Genomic DNA, 21,373 nt, shown 5'->3' on the forward strand with positions numbered 1-21,373 from the left:
TACCTAGTGTATATGATTGTTGCCTCTCCATATGCACCGCAGCCACACTTGAAACAAATGTTTTAATTTAAAAACTAATTATATATCTATAATATTGACGGCATACTCAGTTATTTTAAACCCTCCACATATTGTGACAAACAGATTTCCTGCAACAGGCCAAGTCATGCAAAGCAAACACGTTTTAAGTAGTGGGGAACATAAGTACAGAAGTAAAATACACCCACTGAAAAGCTGCTGGTGTCAAACAATTCTTTATTCTGCCATTGCCCATATTTAAGTGACACATTCTTTGCTACCAAAAAAAAGGGTATGTGTGGACGGGCGGTGGAGGAGAAGGTGGGGGAGAATCCATCCTACCAAATGTTTGCGTGAAACCTTGCAGGAACTGGTCACATCACATGTCTTAGAAGCATCCACATGCTTTGGGCTTTTGTGTATATCACATGCACAATGGAAAGCAGAAAACAATAAAGGCAGGGAAATTGTGCTTTCTGATCAAAGGCGGCTCAAGACAGCTGTGGTGTCAGAGGCAGAAAATCCAAATGGCTCCTTCCCAATTCTCACCAGCGCTTAAAATGTAATGATTGACAGCACGCTGCCCTGTAACGGTACCCGCAAATCTGCCACCTGAATTGGAAATATTCACTCTGCCAAATAGTAGGGGTTGGCATTGCTCCTTTGGAAACTTTTCCATGGAAGGATTTAAATAGTGTATGCATAATTTACGTGGAGTTCAGGGTCGATGTGATATACCTCATTCAAGAGGCGCCCAATCACACTCTCCATGTTCTTATGATAGTTACTAGTGAGGTCCCGGATCTTTGCTGTGGTTTCTTCATCTATTTTTGTCGATAGGTTCCCTTGAGAGCCCATGATCTACAAAGGCAAAACAAGACATATCCCGTGAATGAAACAGGAAGAAATGAACAAGCTTGTGCCACTTTCTCCAAAGCCAGGCCCGAAACAAGAGAAACCTCTTCCCTTAGTCTTCTGCACATACAGTCAACATGGAGGAAGCGAGGTGCGGATATCTTCTCTCGCTACAAACCAAGCTATGGAAAGAAGCACCACAAATCTCCCCTGGTGCTTCCACTTTCCAGAACATGTGGTGCACAGTGATGTATGACGTTGCTTCTGCAAAGCCCAGCATGAAAGTGAGAGACCATGGGTGGAATTCAAGGTTGTGTTAGTAGGTCATTCCGCCAGTGAAAGCATTTCTGCTTGCCAAAAGAGATGATCTCCCCTCTCCCATCTCTTCATGCTTCTTCCAACCAGAGAAGATTTGGGGTAGGTGCAGAGGAAGGAGAGGGGGAAGCCCTGTTGCACTCGTGGGAGTACTAGTGCCCTGTGTTAGTTGAGTTTGGTCCCTTATCTCAGCCTTCCAAGGTTTCACACATGAAATGAATTGGAGAAGGGGAGGAATTGCTGGTTGACTACAAATAATGACTGGAATTCCATCCATGGTCTCTCACTTTCATGCTGGGCTTTGCAGAAGGAACGTCAGACACCAGGCACCCCTGAATTGAAGCAACTACAATGGTTTGATTTGCATGGAAGATACATTTAGAGTTACTATTCTAGCTTATGTAGTGTGTCTGGAAACAAATGGAAAGTATCTTTAGCTGCAAGCATGTGAGTTGGGCCTTTGAAAAGGAAGCACTGTAGGAACTGGACCTGTGCATCTAAGCATCTGGGATGCATGTTACCATTCACACATAGAGGTGAAATACACATGCTCATTTACATTCCACAGAGAGACTATCCTCAGTCGAGTAAGTGTGAGAAGCAACCCTTAATTTATCCAATCTTCCCTTGGTACTCTTACTCACATTGGACTGCTTATGTCTGAAATCCTTTTCCCTTTGTAGCCTGTAGTGGTCAATCTCTGCTGTGGCTTCTTCTTTGGCTTGTTTCAGTCTTTTTCCCTTTCCTGGGAAAACAAAAAGGAGAATTGTTTCAGCTGGCATTACAGTACAAGTTAATATTATTTCTACGTAGCCTTTCTTTCATGCCTGGAAATTGCAAGCCTGCAGCTTAGAAAAGGGCACAGAGAGCACCATCCTTGTATTCAAACACAGTGAACTTGTTGCCCGCCACCCCCTTAAACCCAACTGAGCATTAGCCTCCCCTTGGACTAGAAGAAACTCTGCTGCAGGCTTGCATTCAGTGTATATAACCCTGCAAATAAACCTGTTAGGTTACCAAGCACCCTGTGGAGAATGGATTCAATGGCCGGAGTTCAACAAGTTCCTACAAGTTATCTTTGCTCCCAGTGTAGAGATAAGGAATGAGATCCCCCCCCCCCGCATTAGTTTATCAGGGCTATTTCACAGAGACTCCTGGTATTTCGTATCTGCATGACATGGGACCAAGTCTCGAGCTCTCCTGCTCCTCTGCCTTGTGTACACACACATACAACCCGGGTTTGCTAACTTTTGATTTCAAAAACACTGTTCCTCTTGGTGAAACTGGGATGGATATACAGGTAGGACAGGTCATGAGTCTGAGCCACAGTAGAATCTCTGGTGGATTAGGCAAGGTGTCATGGGCTGGTTGGACAACAGAGGAGTGGTGGGAGGAACCAGCTGGGGAACCACAAAGGGAAGAAGGCTCAGAACCCGGGGAGCAGTGGTAGGGCAATGACGAGCGGTTGCAGGGAGAAGACTGGGAAGAGGAGGTGTTGGACGCTGACGGGGTAACAAGGCTTAGTGAGCGGGGAGTGTCTGTGGCAGACAGAAGTCAAGAATCAGAGGCAGAAGCTGAAGCAGGTGAGTGAGAGGAAGGAGGCCAAGAGGCAGAGATGAGTTAGGCTGGTGAACAGTCATGGGTATGTCCCCCCTCCTGCTATAGCAGGCTCCCCTCCCCCCTGACTCCCCAAACTAGGCAAAGCATGAAACAGGAGGCACAAAACAGGATGCACACAGCTCAGTAAAAGCGAATCTTAAGTGAAGCTGGCTGGAGATTTGACAGGTAACTGGCTCTAAAATGGACCATTTTTAGAAGGGGGAACCAAGGAGAGCATTTAGATAATTTGATCGCTTGCAGATCACATAGTGATTCTGTCCAGTGGCACTAGTCCCTTAATTGGCGTTTGTCTGTGGATATAATCTCTAGCTTATGGAAATAATAAGAGTTCCAGTAACGCTGGGTGAAATAGTGATAAAAGAAAGGTACTTCTACAACACTTTCTGTCAATTGTTAGTACTACCATTGTTTATATGATTTAATATAAACACTCCGAGCAAATTTCTGGCTGTAATAAAAACGACAGTTTTCGTGCTACTCTGCTAAGTGGTATTCCCCCCCCCCCACGTTTCCCTTCCGGGCCCAACCTTCCTCTTTTGTCACTCAAAAAGTCCAAAATGGCTTCTCATCAATTAATTTAACGTGTCTCCAGATTGTATTACTCCTGATCCTGTGACTCCAGGGCTGATGGGATTTGTAGTCCAATAACGTCTGGAGGAGCACGGGTTCTCAGCCCTGTTTGAATTTGTTGAACTGTGTGAATCTTTCATCTTGAGATCAGCTATTGAGGCAGCGCATAGTATCTTATTTCTTTTATTTATTTAAAGGGAGGATATTATTATTATTATTATTATTATTATTATTATTATTATTATTATTATTATTATTATTATGAGTCTGCCTTTTTAACAATGTACATAAACTTCCATGAGGAAGCTCAGTTGCCTCCATTGTCACTGAGCCTGTCTTTTCCCTCTGTTCTCCATGTACTGGCTACGGGAAGGAAACTTGTATGGAGTTTACTGGGCATTTTGATTATGTGCTGACTCCATGATCAGGACCATTTTATTTACTAGCTCTCACATCAGCAACTCGAATGTTCCCAGGCTCCCTAACCGAAAAGGCGCTGGGCACTGTCACAATGCATTCCTTGGTGCAACCGTTGATGACTCCCTATCATGCTATCATGCTTTCAGCTTCAAATCAAACATTTCTTCTCTCTCACCCTCCCCCCCCCCCCCAATTTCCAACAGCCACAGCCAGAGAACAGATTTTAGTTGTCGCTGATGAGAAAAGACATTATTCTGCAAGATTTGCCATATTGATTTGCAGCCAGGAGCCTTTCAGTCAACACCAACTGGATTCTATTTAATGCTGGCACATTTCCAAGGCACTACAAAGATACAGTTCAGCCACTCGCTGAGTTGCAACATTTACATTTTATGGGGTTCCCCCCTCCCTTTTCTCAACACTTGCTAAATGCAAAGGTGGGTGGGAACATCAAAGGAGGTTTCTAGCACAAATATTCCACCGAGATGAAAGTGAAGGTAAAGTTGAGAATGGGCGGAACAAATAACAACAAGAAGGACGGGAAAGTGATGATCTTAAAGGTAATCTTTTTTTAAAAAAAGGTAAAGGACCCCTGACAGTTAAGTCCAGTTGCAGACGACTCTGGGGTTGCGGTGCTCATCTCGCTTTACAGGCTGAGAGAGCTGGCATTTGTCTGCAGAATGTTTTTCTGGGTCATGTGGCCAGAATGACTAAGCTGCTTCTGGCACAACGGAACACCGAAATGGCGCACGGAACACCGAAATAGAAACTCCATTTACCTTACCACCGGAGTGGTACCTATTTATCTATTTGCACTTTTTGGTGTGCTTTTGAACTGCTAAGTTGGCAGCAGCTAAGACCGAGCAATGGGAGCTCACCCCATTGCGGGGATTCAAACCGCCGACCTTCTGATCGGCAAGCCCAAGAGGCTCAGTGGCATAGCTGTCAAATTTTCCCTTTTTTAAGGGAAATTCCCTTATTCCGAATAGGATTCCTTGCCAGAAAAGGGAGAAGTTGACAGCTATGCTCAGTGGTTTGGACCACAGCGCCACCCACATAAAGGTAATCTTTAGGGAACACTAAAAACAAGGCCGCAATCCCATGCCCACTTACTTACCTGGGAACAAATTCCATTGAACTCAGTAGGACTTACTTCTGAAAAGGATTGTGCTGTAAATTTTGCAAACTCCCGGGTTACTACAGGACCGGCCCTACCGTTAGGCAGTAGCAGCATTCCCAGTCCATTCCTCCTGGCCTCTCCAGACATTTCACTCTGTTGCCACGTGGCCTGTCCTGAGCCCCCTAATCTGGTTTGTTGCCTCAGGTGTAGTGGAAGATGCTATTCCTCCACTGGTGTCGATGTAAGTTTCAACTGCTTCTGTGTGCTGAATTGCGGTGGGGGAGACTATTGTGTCCTTCATCTGAGGCAGCAAACTATCATGGGTCAGCCTCAGGTAAGTGCCCACATTCCTGAGTGAATTGCATTTATTTGTTTTCTTGGATCTGTAAGGTTGAAATCTTAAAAATAAATCCCATGACTTTTTTGGAACCTGAAAGCATAGCGCTCAGGGTTTCCTTTCATATTTTACTGGGGCTTTATAATTTGTTGGAAGCCACCCTGAGTAGCTGGGCCAACCCAGTCAGATGCATGGTATTCTATTCTATTCTATTCTATTCTATTCTATTCTATTCTATTCTATTCTATTCTATTCTATTCTATTTATTTACTATGCAAATGGACCTGTGGCTCCCTGCTGAGAGATAACCATTGCCATGGCCTCTTCAGCAAAGGAGGGAAGTCTGTGTTATGGAAAAATACACCAAAAAATAAATATATATTTTTTGTCCAGTAGCACCTTAGAGACCAACTAAATTTGTTCTTGGTATAAGTTTTCATGTGCATGCACACTTATTCAGAAAGCTTATACCAAGAACAAATTTAGTTGGTCTCTAAGGTGCTACTGGACATTTATTTATTTATTTATTTATATTTCGACTGTGTCAGACCAACATGGCTACCTACCTGAATCTAGAACCATGGAAAAATATTGCAATTTCAGTTTCTCGTTTTTTTTCCCAATCTGAAATTCAGTTCTCCACATTTCTACACCAGTTGTGATTTTTTATTTATTTAAAAAAGTCCCCATTATTATTTTTTGTGAAGCAATTTTCACCAGTACAGGTACCACTGTATAATGTGCTGATATATGCTACTCTTTGCTAATACACACAATTATACACACACTTTACCCCAGTATATGCAATTTTGTACACTTGACTGGAGACCTGCACAAAGAAGTGTGAATTTCAAAGGATAGCTGTGTTTCGGTTGGCATATTATTTCTGATACTGCAAATCTGGTAAGTTCACCTTCGAATGAGGACTGAATTGAATTTCTTCCCCCATCCCTAGTGGAGAGTTGGGTGCTCCATCTCACTGGGTAAGATCCCTTTGATAAAAGCTATACTGAAAGTAGGGAGGGGAGAACCCATCCATTTGCGAAAGGCAGAGACATGCCCAGGACAGGACATAATAGCCAGGAGGGGAAACTGGATTGTTTACTAATATGAAGTTTGCTTCTGTGGGCTAAAAGTGATTGACAATTCATGGCAGCCTCTTGCATTCCTCTTAACATTAAGAGTAGCACAGATTGGGGTTGGCAAGAGACAGAACATGTTCTACAAATCAGCCTTTCAGTGACTTGCCGAGTTTATGACTCCCAATAATTTAGTAATACTGTATGAAGTAAAATTGCTTGGTTTTTGTGGACTGTTTTTCTTGCTTCTTTTTAGCTTGTAGAATTCTGTGTTCAAACCCCTTGCAGAATTGTACACATACATGCAGGCTAATCCAGTGTATGGCTTATGGCACAAATAGCCAATGGGCTTATCTTCCAGGGTTGTTGGACTCCAACTCCCATCAGACCCAGCCAACACAGCCAATAGTCAGTGACGATAACTGTAGTCCAACAACAACAACAACAACAACAACTAGAAGGCATCACATTGGCTATTCCTGGCTTATGGGATGCAGTAGATGATTGGTTCCACCCCCACAGCCACCATTTTGTTGGTGGATCTTGGAATTTAAGCAAAAACACAAAGTTGATCCCATAAGTCGGTCCACTCATGGCACAGTCCTGCAGTTCATGAAAGGGGTGCAACACGACAGCAGCTAAGAGCTGTAGCAAGGTGGTTCCCATTTGCGTGGAGAGGCAAGCAAGCAAGTTCAAACTGCACAGCTCACTTCACACAGGATGTGATGTTAAGGCGCGGTGGTGCACACATATCCTTGTAATGTATCAGCTTAGAGGAGCAAGTCACAGGTGGATGTTGAGAGCTGTTGTTGGTGGCTGAAGATTGTGAGCTATGAAGTCACCAGTTTGAATCTCACCTCAGCCAAAAGGATGTAAAGAAAGCCACTATTTTCTCAGTCATAGCTCACAAGGCTACTCTAAGGATTGCTGAGATAGTGTATCTTTTCTTTGAAAATGTGACATGTGTCATTGAAAGTCTACTCAATATTGATCCAGAGTAGAACTCCAATGTATAATTAGCAGAGTAAAAAACATGTTGCAGGTTTCCCCCAAAAGTAGACCAGAGGCAATTAATATTTCTTGCAGCAAAGCTTTACTGCTGCTGAAGCCAAATGGTCACAAATCCAATACATTCAGGACTGGCACTGTCCATAAGAAATCCAGTTTCAAGCAGACTTAACTTAAACTTACAATAAGTCTAAAATTTAACACTATATACAGAACACCACACCAGAAGGAAAAGAGATAGGAAGAGAAAATGAAACCCAGGCTCCTTCTGGCCTTACTTTTATAGTAAGCATGATCTTGACTGAAAGAGATAACAGAACCAGTTTAAACCAGATGTACTCAGCTTCTCTGAAGGAATAACCCAAACATCGTGAACCTTCTGCTTGTTTCCTTCACACAGAGAAGCTTCTAGAAGCTTCCAGAACTCTCTTGAATTAAGCAGAACAGGAAAGATCTCTACACTCGCCAATACTTTCTGCACTAAGAAATGCAAACTGACAACATGAACTAAGTAGTGTATAATTAAAATGAGGCCCATGCGCACCCACTCACATTCATCCCTTGCTTCCTGCAACTTTTATTTGCCTCCTGCTGTCTGAATTTAGGCTGTAAGCTCCTTAGGATTTAGGGTGGTCAGTTGCATATCACTTGCAACAGGGGTGCCAACTTGAATAAAATATAGGGGGGGCAGGTAAGCCCCATCCCCAATGATCACATGATGCGATGCACACACACACCATTTGAATGGCAATGCCCAGCAGCTTAGAGGGGATGGTCCCCTCAAATATTTTAGGGGGTGGGTGGGCAAAAGGACCTTGGCTCCTATGACTTGCATATTGCATTTTATTCCTCTGGAAAGTAGGAGAAGTGGCCATACTGTCAGGGGGAAGGAGGGCCTTTATTTTCTTAGTATGTGTACATTGACTGCACAACTGCAACAACAACAAAATGCCCATCAAATGCAAAGGAAGAAACAAAAATAACACCACGGAAACATCAAAAAGAAGAAATAGAAAGCAAAACTTACTGGGAGGGGTGGGGGAGATCGGGTCTACAGTAGTGACTCATCCTGAAAGTGCTACATGACTTTTTATCACCCCACTGGAAGTAAAATTATCCATGATATGGAAACCGAAGAGATAACAGAAGAAGTCCTTATAGCTATTAAAAAAGTCTCTCTCACACAAAAGGAGGATGAGGAGAGAAGAGCATGAGGAAAAGAAGCAAACCCAAGGCACTGATTCTTAAAATCACAAAGCTCCTTTAAGTCCAAGCTTGGATGGAAAGACCAATGGAGCTGGTCTCTCACAGCAGAGGCAGCTATGTGGACCTTGCTTCCTGCCTCCCCCTGTGCTGCACATAAGCTCTATATATGCTATTGGGAACACTGCAAGCAGTTAATTATAAAAGAATTCCTATTCCACCGTCTCATAAAATACCAGGGCAGCATACAACAATAAAACATGAAAAGTAAACCATTAAAAATAGAACAAAATAAACATAAAAATGACTGGCTACTCGTGAAGATTTTAAACAGCGACATAGACCTGTGGGCATAAAAATGTCACCAGGAGATGCCTGAAAGTGATTGAGGCTAGTTAGGCTTTTAATACAGGGGACAACTGCCTGCACTCCTCCAGATAGTATCAGTGATCAGGCTTGGATAAAGGCTTGCTTGGGCAAGGCCAGTCTTGTGGTATCTTAAAGACTACATGATAATAATAATGGTACTTTGCAGACTACAAGGAATACTATGGGCCTCTGGTGTTTCAGAGCTCTCAGCAAAACACAAGTGGTTTACGAAGATCAGTAATCACTAATAAAACCTCAGAGTTTTAAAATCACCCATCTAGTTTCCTCATCCATGTCACCGTCGTCGCTTTGCACAGAAGTCCAGCACAAACCTTAACATGCAACGCCTGTTCACATTATACTTCATCAAAGTCTCTGCTTTGTTCACACAGAACACTACAAATCACTTCCTGTTCCCAAACCTCCACGCTTCCCCGCCCCATACATTAATTATTTTGTTTGTGGGGCAGGGTAGCAGGTGGGGAGCGATACCTCAGATAAACAAGGCTATACTATCTTAATTACAAATGAACATCGTTTCCTCTGACCTGACTGACCACTGTCACTGGGCCTGGGCAAACTGCAGAGATTCCATGGACTGGGAAATAAGAAAGTGTACTGAAGGGAAGGGGGAAAAGAGCAGCTCTTTAGGACGAAGGGATTCCTATCTCCACGTGCCAAAACAATTCACTCTTCAAGCATAGCTCTGACTTCGTTAACCAGAAGGTTGGTGGTTCGAGCCCACCCAGAGACAGTTGTGGGCAGGATTCCTACATTGCAAGGAGTTGGATTACATGACCCTCAGGGACTCTTCCAACTCTACAATTTTATCTATCATGCTATGATTTAAAACACTGAAAGGGGGAAAAAACCAGGCTAGCACACCTATCTGCACATTTTGCTTCCTAACTTTCTTAATAGGAGGCTCCTTAACATGAGGGCCCTGGTGTAACTGCTCCAGGTGCACCATTGATAATCTGGATTTGGCTCAGGTGCTCCTTAAGATATCCCGATTCCAATCTGTTTTAGCAGAGATCAGTTCCTGATCAAATGGAGAAAGTATACATGCATACGGTTTATATAAACAGCATATTTAGGATCAATGCTTGGAGGCTGGCACAACTGCCTCCCGCTCATGTCGATTCTATGTACAGCTGATGTTTAAAAACCATCTAATATGACATGGGAACACAAAGGAGGTGCAAGAAGAGCAGCACAGACCCAAATCCCCTAATGAGAGCACACTCTTATGTGTTTTGGTTCGCCGATCAGCTCGTTGTGGATGCTGTGATCTCGGTGAACTCATAAACGGGAAAGCACAATCTCTCGGCAGCATATATTGATTACAAGACAGCCTTTGATTCTCTGCAGCATTCTTGGCTGCTTCAAATACTTAGAGGGTACAAATTGAATCCTGCTAGTACAATAGTCCTGCTATGGATGAAACGGAACATAAATATTGCCACAGGATTGCTACCAGATTACTGGGGGTGAAACTGTTGCCGCTGCAGTTTCAAGGTTATATGTTACCAGAGTTTGGGGCTTGACAAAGGAATCTTCACGGTGCCCAGAATTTTTGGAGGGAAGGAATGTGCTTTGAATGTGCTGTAAATGTGTTTGCAGCCCAACAGAGGGTAGAGCCAATGACAGGCAGAGCCAGCTAATTCTGATTTTGTCCCCATATTACTTTTGACTGAGTTCTACAAAGGCAACACAGACACTGAGGAGGAGGGAGCTGGCAGCCAGGGCCATTTCTCTGGACGGGATGTAAATAAGAAGAGAGGCAGGTGGTGCTGGCTGAGGCGAGACTGAAGGTAGCAGGACAATTCCCCATTTGCCAAAATGGATCAGCTTCCTTTTTATGTGTGCATGTGGATATATGTGCAATAGAAATTTATTTTGTGTCATTATTCCACAATTGCTCCCATGCACCTATCTCAATATTATTACCAATACCCATTGCCCGATGTATCATTGAAGATTTCACTTGTTCATCTTTTGTTTCCCATTCTAATAGCATCTTATACATTTTTGACAACACACTAACATTGCCTTCTAGCAGGTTTCTCTCTAATTGGGAGGTTTGACTCCCAAAGCTCAACTTTTTTTTTTATCTTAGCATTCGGATGATTGAAAATATGCATACCCTCTAACATTTATCCGATGGAAATAGGGACATCCTATTCTAATTATTATGTTATTGTTATTGTTATGTTGTTGTTGTTTTGTTGTTGTTGTTGTTGTTGTACTACCACTATACTATACTATTATAATATTTCCAAAATACAAATAATAATCAAATATTAAACATGATAAAACTCCCCTATACAGGGTTGTCTTCAGATGTCTTCTAAAGGTTGTATAGTTACTTAACTCCTTGGCTCTGGAGTTGCATATCTCCATACCCTCCAACATTACTCCAATGAAAACAGGGACATCCTAAGGAAAACCAGGACATTCTGGGATCAAACCAGAAACCAAGATGGCTTCTGTAAATCGGGGACTCTCCCTGGAAAACAGGGACACTTGGAGGCTCTGAAATATGCAAGAGCTGGAGTACAGCTTCTCCTCCTTCCAGCCACACTCAATCATCCTGCCTCTAATATTGGAATTCTCCCCTGTAACCAGAGGAAAAGCAATCCTGTTAACTGAGCCCAGCTCACTGAAATCACCTCACACACAATGCTGTTTCTTGTCTACAAGCATCTTCTGAGAAATGGTGGGCTTTCATTTCTGTATCTGTTCCACTGGTGTAACTCTGGGGGTTTCTTGGCGAATATCAGGAGGGTGGAAACATTGCAAGAAATATCAGACTCAGACCCAAACAAAGCCACATTTGATGAATGCTTAGTTTTTAGACTCGAGGCAATTGCTCACCCCCCCACCCTGTTTTTCTCTGGCTTGCTACGCCACATTGGATTGCATGAGGTTGCAGCGCACATGTGAAGCTGTATCGGATGTGACACGTAGCAATGTAACTCCTCTGGGCATGGCACAGCAATGAAGGTGACGCTTGGAAAAACTAGTCTTATCCGTGGTTCTGTGACTTGAGACAACTCTGGATGGAACTGACTGATCCAGCGGTAAATTATCCGCTCGGTGGGCAGCGCAGTCCCATGCCAGTACCTGCCTCTCCGTGAGTAGATTTAAGCTGCGGGGAACACCAAACGAATGGAAAACCTTTTGAGGCCTTGAGTCGATTTGTGGGCATTTGTCTTGCTGACTCTGCTTATTGCAGGATTCAAAGAGAGATCAAGTGTGATTATACAAAGCCTTGCCAGTGCAGAAACAATCTGGCAAGGAACCATGTGGATTTATTGAATAGCGTTTCAACTTCTAGGATGCACATTCTTCCGCCCACCCCATGTTATTTAATTGCAGTTGCCAGACTCTATATGTTAGGGCGATCTCTCGTATTATGTACAGATGGGCACAAACTATTTTAAAGAGTTATTCCGCCCTCCCCCACCCTCTGCAAAGAGCCTGAAGTGCATGTTTTCCCAGGGTTAACATTCATTGAATATGACTGAGCTTCTATGTGCTCAGCAACTGTGCCGAAGCCTCCAGCAGCCGCTGGCCTGGAAGTTGGGCTGACTCACTGCAAATGCTTCACGATGGCCTGAAATCAAATATTTTGATTCAGGCTCATGCTATCTATCAAACCTCAACATGAGGGCGGAGTGTTCTTATTGGACATAGACGTTTTGCTACGTGGTATGTGGCATAACACAATCTGGCTGCTGTGGGGCCACGGCAAGCTGTAGAATTGGAGAGAATATGCTATCCTTTCCCTTGAGATTTAAAAGCTTATGGTTTCAGAGAAGAAAGTAAGATAACCAGAGTCACACCAAGGAATGGGAACAGAAGGTGGTGGATGTGAACATTATCATGACATAAAGCTATTCATCATTCATACAATCAGTGGAAACCTCAGACTTAATATAGGAGACAAATTTTCAGAGTGCATTTCATGGGCCTAGAAGAGGCACTATTATGGCAGTGGCATAGCATGCGTTGGCAGCACCCGGGGCAAGGCAAGGATTACATCCCCTAACTTTGTGAGCATTCGCTATGCCCCTGTGGTGGTTGCTCCTCACGGAGGTCACCTGCTGGTCGCCGCATTTGCCCACTCAGCTCTGTGAGCTCCCAGTGAGAGCAGAGCAGCACACAGAAATGCCGTTTACCTTCCCGCCGGAGCGGTACCTATTTATCTACTTGCACTTTGACGTGCTTTCGAACTGCTAGGTTGGCAGGAGCAGGGACCGAGCAATGGGAGCTCACCCTGTCGTGGGGATTCGAACCACCGACCTTCTGATCAGCAAGCCCTAGGCTCAGTGGTTTAGACCACAGCGCCACCCGCATCCCAGATGTGACCTCTTAAATCACCTCAAAAATATTAAGAGAAATAAGTCATTTCGACATTGTCTAATAAACTACTGAAGCAGCACTGGGCACTCTCAGCTGTAGTCTCATGACATTGCTTCCGTTTTTAACCCTGCAAAATCAAAAAAGGTGTGCTTGATGCACGGTGTGTATATTACCAAGTTCTGGATGTCATGCTAGCATGGCAGCCTCTAAGGTTTCCCACACGGCCATTGGTCCCGTCACACCAGAGACCTGCTGTTTCTTATTTCACTGAATTTGGACACTGTGAGTAAATTGGCAGCGGCACTGCAGCGTTGTGGATGGATTCAACCACTGTCTCTCTCTGGCTTGGGCTGTGTTACACCTGATTGCGTCTCATGACAGGACCTAGATCTAAACCTGCTGTTTTACACAAGGCAAAGTGAAAATTAATGAAAGGTTTGGATCGCATTAACCTTTTCTTTTACGCACTAAGCGGCACAAACAAGGGCCTGTTGTTTGGTCACTCAAGGACACAGCTGACATCAAGGGTCGGGATATAGCAGACGTTTGATTCATACCAGATGTGTAGATCTCATCACACAAGAGGTGGTGGCAGAGATATGAATTTAGGTTCAGTGCCTTCTGAGCTTTAATATGGCAATAGGTGAAAGTGAGTAGGCTGAATGCCGGATGATGATTTCTCTATATATTACAATCATGCAAAAAATAATAATCATGTAACCAATACATTTCTAACAACAGAATAGTTTTCTTCCAGGGTTCCTCCCTACCCTTTCCCTACCCTATCTAGGTGCACACAGAGGGTAGAGTATTTTGCCCCACGGGAATAAGTAAATAAATAGCAGTCCCCCATCACATAAACCCACATTGTGGGAAGGGACTGCCACCCCATTGGTTGATCCCTTACCTGCTGTGGAGCAAGTGTTGTCAATTAAGCACCTGTGTATGTGGGACAATTCAAGCTTGCCTTTCCCACCCAATCATAGTTTCTGCTAACGTGTTGAATGGGTGAGAAAAATCCCTTAGCAACGTTGCACAGGAGTTGCCTCACTTAATCCTACGCTGCTGGCAATAGGGTGGCTTCCTTTGGGCTGATGGTTGTCCTCTCTTCCTGCTAGGCATTGATTGGCTGGGAAGGGCCTATATGACCAGTCCTGTCGCTATGGTGGTGGTTTTTGAATATCACTGCAAAAGTGTGGGACAAAGCTATGTGGAAGCATGAAAGCTTCATGTGTACACTGCGTTCGCACGCATTCTCTGGGAGCGCAGATCACACTGTATTGCTTTACCGCATTACTAGGAGAAAGCTCTGGGAAAGATGTAACAGCAGGATCTCTGAATGCTCAATCTAGCAAGGAAGACCCACAAGCAGAAGAGGGTTTCTTTACATATATCTAATGTGGATGCAATTTGGGGCCTGCGGTGTTTTCTGATGCAGCTTGCGCATAAAATTTGAGGAAAAGCTGCATTTGGCTCAACAAATCCCCTCTTCGGGTCTGTGGACATAAAATCAAAAGATACCTGTGGGTATGTTCTCCAGATGTGATCTAAACTCACCTTCAAGCTTGTATTGATAGCTATGCCATCAACATGGATGCTGGCTGAAGTCTCTAAGCCTTTCTCCTTCCTGCTGGCCCCAATGATCACCAAGTACCTCTGCCTCCACACGTTGATTGCTATTGCCTCCTCCTTTTCATCCTCCATGTGGCAGAAGCACACACCACTAGGTGCCTGAGGATTGACCCAGTTAGAGAAGATAACAGCACTAGTGGACAGGGAGGAGGTGGTGCCAGTGAACAACAGAACCAGTGGGGAAGGGTTCAGTCTGTTCAGTTCACTGGAATATCCTAGTGCTTTGGTTTGATGGAAGGTATGAGCTATCTGGGAGCTGACTACACAACGACAGGCCAGCAGAGATGTTCCATTGGCCTGTGCAGAAGGTCTTGTGGCTTACTCACAGTGCAACCCAAATTAGATAAGGGAAGGATGTCAAGGAGATGAGTAACTACATAACCTTGAGAGGGCATCTGACAGCAGCCCTGCATGGGGGAAGCTTTTTAAGGTTTAATGTTTTATTATATTTTTATATATGTTGGAAGCTGTGCAGAGTGTCCGGGGCAACCCAGTCAGATGGGCAGGGTACAAATAATAAGTTGTTGTTATTATTACTATGACTTGGCCACCCTGGCCTGTTGGTATTACATGTTTAGCATGGTGTTCATATCCCAACTTTCCTCCAATCTACTAGCTCTTAGCTGAACAGCAAGATTATAAGCCTTTAAAAGAGGCTTCAGAAATACCTTTTCTTGCCTCCTTCCCCAGAACAGAAAAGCAGCAATCGGTGAAGCATGTAAAAACTTAACACACAACAATCTCTTTGCAAGAAAACGAAGGTCATGTTTCCAGTTTGACAGGTCAGGCCCTTCTCTGTTCAGAACAGGCAAGCTCAATGTTTTGCTTGACAACTGAATCCAGCACCAACCAGGGTGGACTGCGACTGGCTGGAACAGATTGCCTTGGAACTGGCACTTTCTGAAGGAAGGGCTTATGGAGGTGAGTGTCACCAGTGTACAGGTTACAAATTAAAAGCCCAGCACACAAAGAGGAAGCAATTCTGGATTGTACACACTCCACGGGCCACAATGCAACATAAAACCTCTGGGGCTGTATAAGCAGTTCGCAAACCATCCCGCCCGTCCGGGTGACCGGTCTGCAGCTAATCTGGTTAATCCAACTGTGTCAACCATACCAACTGCAGTGGAGACGGCCTACCCGTGCACGCTGTTCTGAACTGCAGGTCTAAAGGAGGGCTTGTGGGAGTGGTTGGGTGCAGGGATACCAAAGGAGGTCAAAAACACCAGAGTGATCAGTTCTAGTGCCTTATGAAGGAAATGTGTAGGCTTACAGCAAATCAGCCTGCCACGTCTCCCAGGCTTTACAGACATGGGATAGATGCAGCAGCAAGAAGAAGATGGCTTATCTGCACCCAAGCAAACATTCATGCATTCTTTATACACAAAGCAGCATACGCCACTTTGGCCTGGATTTCCCATCTCTCCACCTGACCAGGTAAGGGCATAAGCAGCAAATACCCAAATCTTACAGATAGTTCCCCTTTCTGGACTCAGAGCTCAGCACCCCAAGCCCCCATATAAGGATAGTATCAAAGCAAGCCAGTTATTAAAGCAAGTGGATATAAATATACATGAGCTCATTGCTACAACAGCTACCAATTAATTGTGGGGTTTTCTTGACTACCAAGATGTCGTCTGCATTGCTTCCGGAAGAGTTTGGTTCAACGCAGACACCTAGCCCTGTGTTGTTGGACTACAGCTCCCATCATCGCTGACCATGCTGGTTGAGGAAGATGGGACTTGGGAGTCCAACCACCTCTGGAAGGCCGCAAGTGGGTTACAGTCAACTACAGTAGTACTTAATGGAAGTGAACGAAGGGAGCAGGAGCATAGCTCTGAATGGGTTAAAAAAAGCCACACCACACACACAAAAGCACTGAAAGCAAAACTCTCATTTCATGGAAGTGAAGCCAATTTCATTGGTTGAAGGCCCAGCCTCAGATATATCCCAAGACAGTGAGGAGAAAGAGTTTAAGGGAGAAATGGAAGCAGAAGTTAACATGTTGAGTGAAGATGAACTAGCGCCAGAATTCCTACGCTTATTCTATAGATGTTGCTGCAAAACAAAAAAGGCATATGATTTTATATTTATGACTTCATACTCCTCATAAGTGAAGAAAAATGTACTAGCTGCTGTAATACAGGCAAACTGAAGAAAGAGGCAAGATGTCAAGATTTTAACCACATTTGGGTAGGAATGTAAAGAAGCAAAGCAATTGTGGATTCGTGTGATCAATGCAACTGAGGGCAGTTGGAAAAGCTCACAGTTTTGTTCTTGGGTGGATTGCAACAACAACAACAACAACAACAACAACAACAACAACAACAGCAGCAGCAGCAACAACATCATTTATATGCTGCCCATCTGACTGGGTTAGCCCAGTCAATCTGGGCGGCTTCCAACAAATTAAAACACAATACGGGTTAATTATGGGTTAATATTGATCCAATATAAAAATAAACATAGGAAATATGTTAGGTACAGTGCAGACACGGGACATGGGTGGCGCTGTAGGTTAAACCACAGAACCTAGGGCTTGCCGATCAGAAGGCTGGCAGTTCGAATCCCTGTGATGGGGTGAGCTCCTGTTGCTCAGTCCCTGCTCCTGCCCACCTAGCAGTTTGAAAGCACGTCGAAGTGCAAGTAGATAAATAGGTACCGCTCCGGCGGGAAGGTAAACGGCGTTTCCGTGCGCTGCTCTGGTTCTCCAGAAGCGGCTTAGTCATGCTGGCAACATGACCCGGAAGCTGTACACCGGCTCCCTCGGCCAGTAAAGCGAGATGAGCGCCACAACCCCAGAGTTGTCCATGACTGGACCTAATGGTCAGGGGTCCCTTTACCTTTACAGTGCAAGTATTAGTGGCCATTAGTTGAAACAAAAATAACTCATCATTTGAGGACTAGAAAAGAAATATATATTGCGTATCGAGGACCTCAATCCACCCCCCATTGACTTGACACAGGAGACAGATTTTTGGTTTGGGTTTTTGGCAAATAATTTAGGGCCACAACTTTATTTAAATACAAATTCGGTGAGTGGTTGCGTAGGCATTGGTTCAGACTACTGTCACACCGGGACAGAGGCTGGCCTAAAACCAGCGATTGGGAGAATGCGACTGAGGAGAGTTAAGGACGGGGGGGCAGCAACGCGTCCCTCTTCCTCAATGGTCCCGGGGACTCGGCTTATGGCCCTAACCCCTACCGGGGGCATCGGACAAAGCATAAGAGTCGCCGGATTCCTTTAACGGAATTCCCAGCATCAACCTGATTCTGGATGGGCAGCGCCCAATCCAGCAATCCACACAGGAACCAATGCCTAACCGCCAACCTTACAAGTTGTGACAAGTTGCTACTGCAGTAGGCAAAACCAAAAGGCACAGCCAATCGGCCAGATGGACAAATTCCTACTGGGCCCCTGCTACAAAGCAGACGACCCCATGACAGGCAGAGCAAAGTCAAAGCAGAGGCCTAAGAAAAAAGGGGGGGCGGGACGGGTGATCAGCAGCCGAAGCCAAGAGAAAGGAACACCCTACGTGCGGAGGCTTAAATAGGACGCTAAGCTGTCCATCACAAGTTGCAACATTAACTTTTGCCCAGCAACTCCTAACTGACCATTGGCTACTAAGGCCGGCTACCGGCCCCACCCCCACAGGAAGGGAATGTGTCTTGCCAGGTCCCGATCGCAACACGTGCTCTTACTCATGGTAGAACCCGATTTATGGACTAATATACATACGACAAACTATTATAAGAAATGATAGGGAGAATATGTGGGCAATAATAAAAATCTGTGGACTGTTGCTGTAAGTTAATTTGCTACTGGAATGAGAAAACAAATGATCAGAATGATATAAAATATGTGTTGGAAGTAATCTGCAGAAATAATATGACGAGGAGATAACTTCACTTATAACAATACTACAAATTTAGTTACTCACTTGGTATAATTTATGTTAAGCAGATAGATTTGTTATGCCTGTCTGTCCATGCCTCTTTAATGTGTAAATGACTTATTTAAAACTAAAAATAAAATACATTAAATAAAAAATTCCTGTGCTTTTTCAATTGACATTCATCAAAGAAATGCAGTCAGCCCAGGGGCTGCACAACTTACTTTTTTTGGCTTCCTCAAGCTTGTCCTTGGCACGTTTTTCAGCCTGCAGAAGCTGTTGGATTCCCTGAGACTGGCTCGTCATTCTGACTCCTTGATTTCAGAGATGCTGTGTGGTGACTGGGAAAGAGGAAGGGGACTTTATGCTGTGTCTTGTTGTGTCAACATTAAGAGGATTTACTTTGCCCTGCCCAAGCCTGCTGAAGCGAGATTCATGCTCTGGGAGGTGGCTGTAAGGGAGGTGTGCAGACCAGTTCTCTTTTCCTCTGGTTTATACAGGATCACTGAAATGTTTTGAAAATCTGATGCCTGTGTTTGTCCATAATATTTGTGGACCTTTTTTTAAAATAAATAAATAAAATAGAGCAAAAGTAATTAGAGTACCAGCAGATCTCAGGGCACTTCCAGTCCGTTGCTATTTTCGAGTGGGAAATTAACACACCAGCAAATTCTGGTAATACAATTACAGCCAGTTCCTTGATTGTGCAATGAACCCGCTTCACCAAGAAATCAGACTTTCTTTCTTTTTTTTCTTTTTTTTGGCAATAAGGTGAAACCACTGGAAAGCACAGGACATTTACATGACAAAATATCATATAAGCTCTGCACAAACATATCAGGATGAATGCTCAGGTAACACAGATTGTCTAGAAGCACCCTTAGATTTTAAACAAATTCAACCCCCATCAGCGTTATCCTATATTTGCCGCATGCGTTGAATCTACCTTTCTGTGCCAGAACCAGTGGCAACATGCCAAGCACTGCTACTATCTAGACTTCGTGCCATCCAGATGTTGTGCTGGCAGGGGCAGATGATGGGACTTGTAGCGCGAAACATCTGAAGAGCACCGCACTGAGGAAGGCTGACCGAAACCCTGCCTAAAGTAGAATTTATGTGAAATGCCAACACCTGCAAAGTGATCCCTGGGATGTAGGGGTTACAAAATGTGCCCTGTGGTGGCATAATTGCCCGTCACATATTTCAGGCTATCCCCAGTCACATTTTCCCCCTGAGGTTGAGAGACAACAAATAAATAAAAATACATATACTCGGGACAAGGGTGTGTGAATTGACCCTCTCCAGCCAGGCCAAACCACAGAAAAAGGGTGTGAAACATGGTCGGTGAAAGAGCATTGTGGCTGAGGTGAGAGCATGAGGGGCAGGGGGGGGGGGACCAGAGAGCAAGGCCTGGACTCAATGCCTGAGGTTCTTCCCCCGTGAATTACATCATTATATAGCACTGTAAGAGAAGAAGGACAAGTCGGACTCTTAACAGCACCTCATGGGTGAGCCATGAATGCAGTGCCTCTTGTTAGGGGCCTTCGTTCTTCCACGCTAGGTGAGAACAAGTGCACCTCAGCAGCGAGACCTTTTGCCAAGAGGCCAGGAACCCCACTGCAAAGCTGTCAAGCAAGGCCGGGGCCTCCCTCAGTGGTCTGGATCCTGCGACTCTCACAGACAGCACACAGCAGCCTCTATTTTTGGAGGAGCTACTGTCACATTTCTTTTAAAAATAAAAAATAAAAAAGACTGCATTTTATGATAGAAAAAGGGGAAGTGTAGGCCAGCTGGAGAAAATGGTTTCTACAGCAGAAAGCGGCCCTCCCAGTTACCTCCCTTGGGGATGAAAATGTAAAAGAGAAAACGAAAGCCTAAAACGGGAGAACAACCACTTTGCATATTTTCCAGTCAATTGCTGACCAGTACCGCCCAGTGGTTCAGTCTGACCCCCTCAAGGAATTCCCATGGAACCAGAGCTCCAGATCGCAAGGGCAGGTTCCTCTTATTATGCACCGCAGCCATTTCCTCACCACGCACAAGTGAAGCACCAAGAGCTCTTTAACTAATTCCCATCCGGCATGTCTGAAGAGTGGCAGATACTTTACCAGGGCTTATGCACCTCAAGCTGTCAAGTCCAGGGACAGGCAGGCAAATGGGAGTGAGCCTTCCACTCTGAAACCACCACAGCCTTATTGGGTCTTAAGTAATTTGCAGGTGTGCTGCATTAGCAAGTTCATAAATTGGCAGTAGTTAGCAGAGGCAGCCTTTGTTCCAAATACAGATGCAACGCTTCAGACTGCATACAACGATGAAAGGGTCAAAACAGCAGGATGCCAAAGAGCCTAGCTTGTGGGGGGGGGGCGTGTTTGTATGTGCATTCTTTTTGTTTTGAGTGCAGGATATCAAAGCCAAAAGAAAAAGGTTGTGCAAACACCTGTGTGTGTGTGTGTGTTTAATGCTATCAAAACGAGGCCAACCATTGCTATTGTTTTAACCAAGAGAACTTCTTCAAACAGATAAAGGTATGAACCTCAGAAATGCAAAAGTCTCAAAGTTTCACATC

At 44.4% G+C, this 21,373-nt stretch overlaps 1 protein-coding gene across 2 annotated transcripts; it reads right to left on the reverse strand.

The window, feature by feature from the left end:
• Positions 1–235: 235 nt before the first annotated feature.
• On the reverse strand, positions 236–20,997 carry ATP6V1G3 (ATPase H+ transporting V1 subunit G3). 2 transcript variants are annotated; one of them, XM_033151433.1, is made up of 4 exons: positions 20,916–20,997; positions 19,032–19,148; positions 1,833–1,933; positions 236–879 (listed from the first exon to the last, which is right to left on the reverse strand). In XM_033151433.1, exons 2-4 carry the CDS (start codon positions 19,111–19,113, stop codon positions 706–708), a joined length of 357 nt encoding a protein of 118 aa, XP_033007324.1. In that variant the 5' UTR covers positions 19,114–19,148; positions 20,916–20,997; the 3' UTR covers positions 236–705. The 2 variants fall into 2 exon arrangements, with proteins under 2 accessions (XP_033007324.1, XP_033007325.1); XM_033151434.1 differs by lacking the exon at positions 20,916–20,997 and having other exon boundaries at positions 19,032–19,276.
• Positions 20,998–21,373: the final 376 nt, after the last annotated feature.

Source organism: Lacerta agilis, chromosome 6 (assembly GCF_009819535.1).
Source record: "Lacerta agilis isolate rLacAgi1 chromosome 6, rLacAgi1.pri, whole genome shotgun sequence".
Taxonomy (NCBI): domain Eukaryota; kingdom Metazoa; phylum Chordata; class Lepidosauria; order Squamata; family Lacertidae; genus Lacerta; species Lacerta agilis.